The sequence below is a fragment of the Cardiocondyla obscurior genome, linkage group LG07 (assembly GCF_019399895.1).
Source record: "Cardiocondyla obscurior isolate alpha-2009 linkage group LG07, Cobs3.1, whole genome shotgun sequence".
NCBI lineage: Eukaryota > Metazoa > Arthropoda > Insecta > Hymenoptera > Formicidae > Cardiocondyla > Cardiocondyla obscurior.
In genome coordinates, this window is record NC_091870.1 from 6,654,594 (window position 1) to 6,665,823 (window position 11,230).

At 40.1% G+C, this 11,230-nt stretch overlaps 2 protein-coding genes across 3 annotated transcripts in view; one reads left to right on the top strand and one right to left on the bottom strand.

Annotated features, from left to right (window-relative positions):
- Sim (bHLH transcription factor single-minded) overlaps nt 1-10,386 on the bottom strand; it is a 28,711-nt gene extending 18,325 nt beyond the window's left edge. The window contains exon 1 of one of the 2 annotated variants that reach the window (XM_070659492.1): nt 9,545-10,386. Coding sequence is in view for 1 of the 2 variants with exons in the window: in XM_070659491.1 (XP_070515592.1) it covers nt 4,091-4,148 (58 nt within the window). In the remaining variant the exon portion in view is untranslated. Of the gene's footprint in view, nt 1-4,090; nt 4,653-9,544 lie in introns of those variants that run through there. The other variant, XM_070659491.1, reaches the window with a different exon arrangement.
- Nucleotides 1-11,230, top strand: part of LOC139104194 (transmembrane protein 267-like) — a 41,682-nt gene that overhangs the window by 28,805 nt on the left and 1,647 nt on the right. The gene's annotated exons all lie outside the window — the stretch shown is intronic.

Below are 11,230 nucleotides of genomic sequence, written 5' to 3' on the forward strand. Positions count from 1 at the left end.
AACCCCGTCGAGCCGAATGGAGGGATCCCTTGTCCTTTCATACGGACGAGCAGCCCGCCCTTAACCATTCCTAAACTAAGTCATTGTAGTTTTGACATTAAGCGTGACTGATCGTCCATGCGTCCAGAGATTTTTAAAATGGTCACCCAGTGCACAGCGCGGCGCGTTAAGATGAAGGAAGAATAATAAATGCGACTCACAATTTCTACCTTTGACGGAATTTTTTAAATATTTTTCTGACTGAGGAAATATTGAACATAAAGCATATATATTTAATAAGGCAAACTGCAATATCCTGGAAGGCTCTCTTTCTCTTTTTTCGGCCGCTGTTAAATTTTCTTATAACTAATAAAAATAATTAATCCGTCAATAATCGATTGTTTTACGTCGCAAAAAAAAAAAAAAAAGACTTGCATGCAATTGTAGGTACGCATGGGCTGGTACCGCGGCATATTATGCTTCGCAAAGGACAAACGCGTGACATCATTCGCGGCAGTATGTACGTGCCCAAGTGGAAAACATCCGCGCCACCAATTATCCATTTTTGCACGGAATTATCGCTGGCGACCGAGATAAAGCTGTCCGACTCGCGTCGTATACAAATTATTCGCGACAATTGCATGGAAATTAGTCGCAGATATGTTCAGGGATTCTTGAACGCCGTCACGTCTAAGATTTCGATCTTATAACTGATCGTGCGCGTCCATACACTCGCTTCTCTACCCCTATGTCTATATCTCAAAAAAAATAACATGCCGAGCGATATCTCACACCATGCTGAATAATTTCTAAAAATAATTTTATCTCATAGTTAGCATGGAAACTTTTTTTTCTTAGCTTTAGGGATATTTAAGAGAGTATTTATTAAATTAATGATTATGTATACGACTCTTTTAATCAGACAAAAAAAAAGAAAGTAAAAAAATATTTTGAGAGTTAACAAACAAAATGCGAAGAGGGCCTGCGAGTTGAGAGCGAAATATCGCGACGAAATATTGCGAAGCCATGCAAGAGCGTGACATCGCGGAAAGAAACCCTTCGGCAGGACACGCGGTGCGTATGAACGCCGTCACGCCCTTATGACGAAAGGAATGAACGCAAAAAACGTAAAAAAAAAAGTTGTCCGTGATGCCCGTGACGTCAACGAATCACCGGGCACAAGTCGGGTCAGCTGGCCGAAAGCCAAGCTGTAAAATAATGGCACGTTAGTCCCGGTCCTAATCGCCAGATCGACGTGCCTTAAATTACGGCCTAATAACGTTTGCAATAAACGCGAGCGGAATCGCATGCGTCTCGCGCGTCCAAATTTTTTTAATTTCATCCGATTTCCCGATAATTCTGATCGCAACGTTATTATCTCTAGCTGTAACATTTATAAAATCTTCATTATTATTAATTCAAACGATCGACGACACTTTATTAATTAATAATTCTTTGTGCGAGACTATGATTTTTAAAACAGTAATACGTACAAATTAATTATTATTATCCGCCAGATATTTAAGAAATATTAATATCCGTCTTGTTGATTAACGTGACAGTTAACGTCGACAGTTTTGCTAGAGGAAAACGCTCAATTTTTACATCCCGTTTAGCTTATTTACGAAACGCGCCTATTGTCGGACATCAACCCGATGACGACTTCTGGCTAAAGTAATTTTCCCTTCGCGGAATCAGCGCAGGTTCGCTCGCTGTTCTTTCCTTTTTTTCTCCTTTTTTTCTCTTCCTTTTGCTTTGTTCCGCGTGCGCCATCGCGCTGATGTACCACGCGGGGTGAGAGGGCGAAAGCGTGGAGGTGATAATAAGCCGTAAAGACTGTGAGACGCATCGGGAATGCGTGAAGTATTTACTCCTCTTATATGCTTCGACGGGTCGAATAATTCCACGCGAGCCCAATCGTCTCGACCGGTCCATAATTCAGCGACGTTATGGCAAAGGAAGATGTCACTCGCGCGCAACGCGTATTACATAGTATCGTTTGATCCTCAATTAATTTTCGAGCCCCTGCGCGCACATATCGCACACGTTTTGAACGTTACGGCAACTGCATTTTTATACTGGATTCTCTCCGCGCGCTTTCGTACTTTTATTTAAATTTATTCTCATTAAAGATACGATATTTTGCGGAAAAATAAAAAACGTTGCGTTCGACACTTTTACAATTGAATAACTGTAACGAGATTTTCGTTCTCGCATGAATATTGTTCTTGCGCGGTATACTTGGACGGAGTGAAAACTTATCGTGCGTTCAAATCACCAGTGTCGGTGCGTGCACGTTGCGTTATTGGCAGGAACACGTGACTTAGACAGAGAATCGCGCTGAGTTAAGAAATATGACGGAAGGATACGGAGAACGGAAAGTGAGAAGGAGTGCAATATTCATCGTGCGTCGGCTCGCAGCAAAGTAACGTGAAATAGAATTTATTGGCGTAGACAAGGGAACGCCGATGAGTTTTTAAAGTCTCTCGGGAATTCGTTGCCTTCGCCATTCGACTCACCATAAACCACGACTCGTCTCGTGAACACTGCAGCGAGCGCGAAAAGTACCCGCAGACTCTCGATTTTATAACTCGAGGAATAAAAGCGCGCGATTTTAAGAGAACGCAGGAGGACTCATCTGAGAAAAATATTAATTACCTAATTATTGACAAATTAAAAAAATTTATTATAAAACATTGAGTAAGATGCGGAAGTTTGCTTCAAGCAAATGTGATTTTCGTAAAAGTTGCGCAACATTGATGACATTTGGGCTTTACACAAATAAGCAAGTCCGCGAATCGGTCGCGGGCACGCGACGTGTGCAATTAATCATTGCCGGAAAAATTTTTTATAAGCAACGACGCAAGGTCAATCCTTTCTTTATGAAGAAAGTCTTAAGGTGGGAACAGCCGCAGCCTTGGGCGTCAGTGCGATAACAAGGATGTCTGTTATGCTGACGGTGCATCCTTCACCGTAACGAAACTTGTATAACACATCGGTGGTATCCGCGAGTCGCGAAATTAAAGTACAGCAACGTGCAAACTCGTGAGCGCGATTGTATTTCGGGAAACGATGGCGTTGCTCGTGTTTATCACACTGTGTGCACGTGCACACTTATTTTTGCGTGATATTACTACGAACGACCCTCGGCGGTACTCCGAAATAAGGAAGAGATTATTAATTTCCGAATTAAATTAAAAAAAAAAGAAAAAAAATTTTCTTAATCAACAAAACAGAGAATTAAACAAAGCCGTTCGAGATTAAACTTTTAAAAGATGCCGAAAGAACTCGATAAGGGAACTTCCTATACTTTATCTTACGTAGTAGAATTTCTTTGAAGCTCGAAATAACTATCAGGGTTTATCGAAACGGCTTTTAGTATTTTCTGTAAGAGAATTAATTATGACAGCCACGGAATAATTTTTTTCTTTCGCGAAGTGGAACGATGGCGAAAGCGTGTGCGAAACGACCTGACGGAATTTGCAAGCCTCACGTGGCAAAGTACCATAAGCACCGGGCCGGGGGTTGACTGCCGTGGCGACCCACGATACTCTTTTTATTATTCCGCCGAGAGAACTCCCTCCGGTCGCCGGTGGGTTCTTTTATTTCGCGATTTCTCTCTCATTTCGTTGAACCGACCCGCACACCGACACACGGGCCGAACTTGGACCCGGTCGCTCTGCCAATTTAGCGGGATTATTGGAAGTCGCCGATCGTCCCGGGAAGAGCAATGCAAGAATTGCCGATAAGCGACACGATAGTTATGACTATTAACACTTCCGGCAATGTCGTCGTACTCAAATCATATTCTCTCCTTTTTGTCTTAATATTAATTAATTAATTTCAAAAAAAAAAAATTATATAAAAATATATAAACGTGTTACTTCGTAAATATCTTAAGATATTTACAAAAATATAAGGAAGGAATATTTCCTGCGTACCTAATTATCGAGATCTCATATACCGCTTTTTAGAACCACTATCTGTGAAAAAAATTAATTCCACCGTTGTCTACGACCCATTTTTAATCCAGCGAAATATTTCGCGAATGCTTTCGTGTGTCATGCAGGCGTGAAATTAGCGCGAAGCAAAAGATAGAAATGGGACTCACGTTTCATGACGTCAGTGATTGCGTTGAACGTTTTATTTAGATCCAATGCGTTGGTCATGCACGATGGCGCAATGCATAATCATCCGTGGGCGCAAATTTTTTTCGTAGCCGACCGGTCCCTATCATGCCTGATCGCCGTCGGGTCAGGGTCCGCAAGAAGAGCGATGCAACTTAAGGTTGTCTTAAGCAAAACTAAACTTCAGTCTTGCTTCCTCGACATCTCGGTATCGCGTATCCCCCCACCATCGATTTCTTTTTAGTCATGTGGGATTTACGCGTACGGGGAGTAGTTCTCACACCCAGGGCGGTACTCGTTTAAAAGACGAAGATTGGTGTCACCGCCGTGCGTCATTGTACGCAAACGCGTCTAAAATTAAGACACAATTAAGCGATAATCGGGAAATATTAAGAGGTGTCAAGAAATATTACTTAAAAAAAAAAAAAAAAAAAAAAAGAATACGAAGTATTGTCGGAAAAAATTAACGTTTTATTATTTCAAACTTAAAAATTTGTAATATTTTTTTAGGTGAGATTATTCTTTGATTTAAGATACTCGGTACTATAATGTGAAAGAAAATATATGTTCTCTTTATGTTATGTGTTATATAGGCGATGTTCAAACTGATAAAGTAATGACCGTTAACTTAAAGATAATTTTTAGTTTTGATAGGGAAAATTTCTGCATCAGCGTCTATTGAAGTCAGCTAAGTGAGCTAAAATGACACAACAATCTTCGCGTCGTGATTAAGATATCAACGCCTAAGTCATTACACGATATGCTGATTTGCAGACTTAGCAGGATTATCGAGTCAGAAATGCACTTCGCTCATTCGAGCACGGGTAAAGTCCTTTAAATTGTTATTATACCCGTGTCTTCTTTTAACTCGTGTTTCATTAATCGTATTATCAATATACATATATCGTATATCATATGGAAACCGGGATATAATCGTTGAAGTGCCAATTGTTGAATTTAAAAAGTCAAAAATGAAGATAAGACGTACTATTTTCGCATCAGTTTAAAATATTAAAAATATATTACATTATTAAAAAATTTTAATTATTAATATTAAAAGAGTATATAGTATATAACAAAATTTAAATGGAAAAAAATTATATCTTTATTTAATTAAGGTAGATAAATGTAAAGTTCATCAGTATTGACTTCAGTAATCCATCAATTTAAAGTATCATTTTTGTTATAAAATTTCGTTTAATTGTTTCATTTTTTTTTTTTTACTTTGCCTCAGAAAATTGTATTACTTTCAAAGCCGGCAATTTTTCTAAAACAGATATCTGTGATTTGCGGTGATAATCCGTAGTATATTAATATTGTATCATCAGCAACATCGATCGAATATGATGTCCGCTGAGAGAGTATCGAGTTTCATGTTTCTACATATGTTCGAACGCTTAAATAGTCGTGTCATCTTCATTCCTCTGGTCCTTCGGGGCGGAACCATGCATCAGTTGTGACTCGCGGTCTCTCTGATCCCGGCCACTGTGCCGGACACTTCCGAAAATCTGGGCGATGCATAGGGATAGAAATTTGTGTTAGCGCGCCGGAAATCGGAGGGTGTCAAAGAAGTCACTGCAGGCGCGACATATATCGTTGCGGCAAATCTGATCCACTTCGGTACCTCCCCGTCGTATTAAGCTTTCCTGTTTGAAAAAATTTACTCTTTCCCAGGAGCCTATCTCGGATTATCAAAGAATGAATCGCGCCCGCTACGCGGTATCGTCGAGCGGCAAATCGTACGATCGCCGCGACAATGAACAAGGCGCAAAAAACGTAAACGTGAATCGAGACGGAGATTTTTACGCACGTCGGCGAGGTTTCCTTGCTTTCTCCATTTTCCGCCTGCAAGAAACTCAATGCGCTGCACATTGTGATTTTGTCGAATACGTTTATGTTCGCGCGGCTTTCGAGAGTTGCCGAGACAAAGCCGCTCTCTGTTCCCCGCTCCATGTAATGCCCCGTAGATTTTACGAGGCTGTAAAGAAGACGTGTAAACTATTCGTAGGGGAAGGCGAGAGGGCCGGTGTCACCAATTTTGTTACGCCTAGAATTTCGTTTCGCTGATAAAAATCTTAATTGCTAGACGCGAGCGACGGCGCGCTGATAAATTTAACTCTTGTTACGAGGCTCTTCGAAAGTTTCGCTGTAGAAATGCAAAACTTAAGGCTCGCGCGGATTCGGAATTGCACCTGTGGGCGTAAAGTTTTTTTCTTTTTTACTTAAATAGAGACAAAAGCTATGGAAGAAAAGTAATTATTATTTATTTAATCGAAATGACAGCTCGCAGTAAAATCGGTATCGCGATAAATTTGTTCGAAAACAGTACAAACATGAACTGTTATAAATCACGAACCTTACGTCATACATCGCGTATCATTTATATTTATTGCAGCATGTTATAGAGGCGTTAATCTTGATGCGTCGACAATTTATTATATAATTGTTCGACCAATTATTTATAAATAGTCCGCAGCGAGAAACGAATCACATAACGCTCGATAAAAAAAAAAATAATAATAATAATAAACGCCGGTCAGCTTTAATAAACTCCTCTGTCATTAAAATTTCTTTTCGAATAATAAACAATTAAATATAACAAACAGGAATATAAGAGCTCGCGAAATTTATTGCGCTTTTGCAAAGTCCTTCATTATCGCTTCGTTAAACGTTCACTTCGCAAATGCCGCGCAAAGATTTTCAAGCGGAATAATTCTTACATCGCTATCTTGTATTCTAAATCCAATTCCAAGGCATTAACATGCAGAAGAGATCGCTGAATCCTACGGATATGGACCGGGGTTGAGGATTATTCGCGCTTTTTTGTTCAAAGTATTGCATCTCGGGAGCGACGAGAATAAACGAGGGAAAAAGTTAAAAAGTCTTCGCCCGCAGAGGTAATGATAGGCGCGTGTTCACGCGCGAGGTTTCTCTAGAAAAGCGCGCCGCTGTTTGCGAGCGTTTTGCATATACACGTCGGGCGTCACCCTGAATTACCTAAGAGCTGTTTACGCACGTGCCAGGATGTTGTAAGGCGCGCGCGCTCGCGCACGCGAACGCGCGGGTTCATTCAATTATTGCCACTACCGTTACGACTACCACTTACTTACTACTATTATTAGCCATCGCGGCCGAACCATTCATGAATTACTATTGTTATTATCGCGGTAATATGGGCGTTACGGTAAACGTCCGGCTCTGATGATCCGCGAATTTTTCTTCTGGATCGTCCGACGGTCAGGATCATTTTTGCCACGGCTTCTAATACCCGCAAAAAGAAACTGTAAACGATCATTTATTGATCGAGCTTCATTAATTTACGCTACATTTTCTTGATATTTTAAATGCAAGATTCTAGAAAATCGCGAAACGAATCCACGCTTTCGTCGCCCGCGTCTGAGATTAAGACGCTCTCAGGACATCTTTATTTGCTTACGATCTCGTTTATTCTTCTTCTTTTTTTATTATTTTTTTTGTTATAAATTTCATAAGATTAGTCGTTAGGAATGTCTTGAATTTATTTATACGACGCTAAAGAATGTTGCCTGTTTTATGGGGAAACCTTCGGAACCGTATTAACTGAAAGGATTCGGAGACGACGGGAGTTGAGTTTCCCGTCTCAAGCACGACAGTCGTTATTCGACATTGTAAAAAAAAAATGTTTGAAAATAAAGCTATCGAGATAAATCCTGTCCAAGCGAGTATACGCAATCCGGAGATTTACGTCGTCGTGACAACTCCTCGCCCGGTGGTTGAGACGTAAGTTTTCACCGTGATGTTTCTACTGCGTGCGCGTGCGACGGAAAGGGTACAGCAGCCAGGATCACGCGTAAGGATCACGTCCGACAGTTCCTTCATACAAATTGTTTTAGGAAACGGCACGCCCCTTCACGGCTGCCGTTATGCGTTATGCGCCTTCCTATTTACTTTACGCCGGGTTTCCTTCTGCTTCCCTTTTTCACCCTCGTCGGCAAAATGAGACTCCGACGCGTGAGTACGGTGACTCGAAAATAGTCCGATCCATTTCACACGCGCGTCGCGCTCACGAACGGATAAATCACGCATTTCAACCCCTTTTGCCTCGACGGCGCTTTTAAACGCGATAGAACGGCCGAATCGGTATAACGTTCTCGATGCGAGGATATTCCAGCAGCACGCTCGGAAGATTTACGTCAGGCTTCGAAAAACGAGAAGACCTTAAAAACGTGTTATCTAAAATAAGCATTCGAATCGAGATTTAGTGAGGAAGAATTTTAGTACCACAACGAGCTCTTTCATAAAATAGCATTTGAGTTTGGTTACTTAACGCGAGAAAAAAATTAATTTAAATGTATTAAAATTTTTTTTTTCTTTTAATATTTCTCAAAGTAATTCATTTTGCGACGTTTAATATGTTAGCGATAATATTGAGGTCTTTCAACGACGCGTGCGATTTCGTAACGTTTGAATTAATTCAGTTTCTTTGGTTAAAATAGTCTCAAGCGTTGTCGAAGGAAGAATCAATCTTAAAAATTATAATAAACGGAAGAGCGGAGGTTGGTACACTATGAGGAAGATTATGCGGGCAACGTAACACAATATCGAGATGAATTCAATGCGTTTCAAGGAACAATTTACCTGCATGCGCGAGTTCGAATTACACCTGCGATTGAATAACATTGGTCTATATTCCTAGCAATAATGTATTCTGATTTAGATCACGCGACACTTCTGCACTGAAATTTTTAATGCAATCATGTATTTACTTTCTTTTTATTTAATCTTTAATTAAGATTTTATTTGCCGGTCATTAATTACAACGTAACAGAGAAGAGTATCGGTAATTTTATTAAAATCTATATTAACAGATAATTTCTATTAATATTATTTTAACACATTTTTAATTAATATATAATTTTTAATTGTAGACCGTTTTTATCAAGCTTCTTATTAACGCGAAGAATTTTAGATGTTTCGAAATGTTAGATTAGGCGAACGTTTTCACCATTTTCTCACGCTATTAGTGTGCAAATTTATATATCGTTATCTGAATGTGGAGATCATTACGAAAGATTACTCGTGTGAAACGTCGAAGATATCGAAGGTATATTGAAAATATCGACTAATGCGGGCTGAGCCAAAGGGTAAGAGAGAAAAAGGGATTTCCGCTCCCACACTGAAAAAAAATTATGTTAAATAAACTAAGCCTTTCAACTAAACCCAGATTTAGTTAATATAACAAAATTATTATTTAACCGAAGTAAATTGTTGTCCGTGTAAACCACAATTTATTTCGGTTTATTAAATATTTTGTTGAATTAATTAAATCTGAGTTTAATTGAAAGGCTTAGTTTATTTAACATAATTTTTTTTTTCAGTGCAGGTTTTCAAGTCGTCTGAAATGTGTGATGAATAGAGAATATACGAATTGCGAAAACGATTGTTTAACGGAAGCTTACTTTTAGCAAGAGCTTGCTTTTGTCTCTCATTGAGACCCGCAGGGGGAACAGTGGGTGGGACCAATTAATTTCCCTCGGTGGAATCCCTCTGATTTCGTTCGATTTCTCTGGAAGCGCGCACTTTTACCAAGCCGACGGCACTTAACACATTTCCACCGTCGCTTCGAATTTGCTCATATATTCAGTATAACTCGCCGATTTTCTTACCCGTATCACCACACAAGCTTAAAAAACTCATCGGCTCGCCAAGATAAATTGTCAATCGTCGATCAAATCACAGTAGTCACAGCTATTAATTATTCTAACTTCTCGTTGTGCATTTAACGTTTTTATTGCAGTAATTGTGATGCATGCCTCGATTAATATTTGCGTAAAAATTGGTACAGGGCAACATATTCGTCGCTATTACACAAGATTAAGTTACTATCAATTGTATATTATTGCACAATCACAAATGTCTTCCGTTAATCATAATCCGCGTAACAACGTGAGCTTTCCGTAAGCGATGAACACTTTTAAGCTTATTTTACAAGCCCGTTTTAAAGATCCGTCGTTTACTATTTTTTATTTTAATTTTGTGGAAAACCGTTCTCCGACGGAACGGCCCTTTTTTTTTCGCGGCTGCTGCGTACGCGACACTCCGAGATCGTCGTCGTCGTCGATCAATTCATCAAGCCTGGCCTCGTCGCACGTGTACTCCACTTACACAGCGTCGCGCGTATTTGATCGTACAACTGAATGCACCGTGCACGCTGGACTCCCTCCACCTTTCGGTTATCATGGACCAACAGCCGCGGAGCGGCCGATTTGTGGCTCCCACCTTCGCTATCTTCCTCGCACCTGTGCTCATTCTCCCTTCCTTTCACCCTGCTTCTCTCTCTTTCCCTTGTTCTCCACTCCACCGGTCCGGCGTGTAACGCGTATACGGAATCACGCACGCGCACGCGAATTTATTTAATTACCACCCCGTCACCGTTACCCCTCTCATTGATAGAGTTATTAATGATTGCATATATCAATCGTCACTTTTTTTTTTTTTATTCTACTTATTCGCCGTTTTCGTTATTTATTTATTCGGCTGTCTATCGCGACACGTAAGAGAGATCTCTCTCGTTTTCGCTTCCGCGAGGTCCTGGTCCTCCTCCCTTTTATCATCGTTCCCTCCTCGGACCGCCATACATGTGAGGTACTTCCGTAGACGTCAACTCACACAGTTACGACTTCCGTCTGTGCGTTATGGCAGTACAGCTCAACCCGTGGTTCTTGGATCACTTGTGGTCTGCGGCGTATTGTTAAATGGTCCGCGCGCGGCTACGTTGTCAATTTAGGATGTGATTTTTCTTTACAACTCAAGTATTAATTAAAAAAAAAATTATTAGTATTTTCTAAACGTTGTATTGAAATGACTGAATTATATATTTTTTTATAAATAAAAAATGCTCAACTAGCTGCAAACACGTATAAAACAATGACACCGAATCGAGCCGTGGCTTAATCGCGATCGGATAAATCTGGCGTTGCGTGCGATACACTTTTTTTACGTCGACTGATAAATTACACAAATTTTTCGTTCTGTAAGCGATCAACAAGTTTGAAAAATTTAGTTCGCTAAATGGACTTTGGGTATGTAAAGAATGGGAATCACTGCATTGTGATAAAGAGTGCGCCGAGATAACGCCTCTCGCG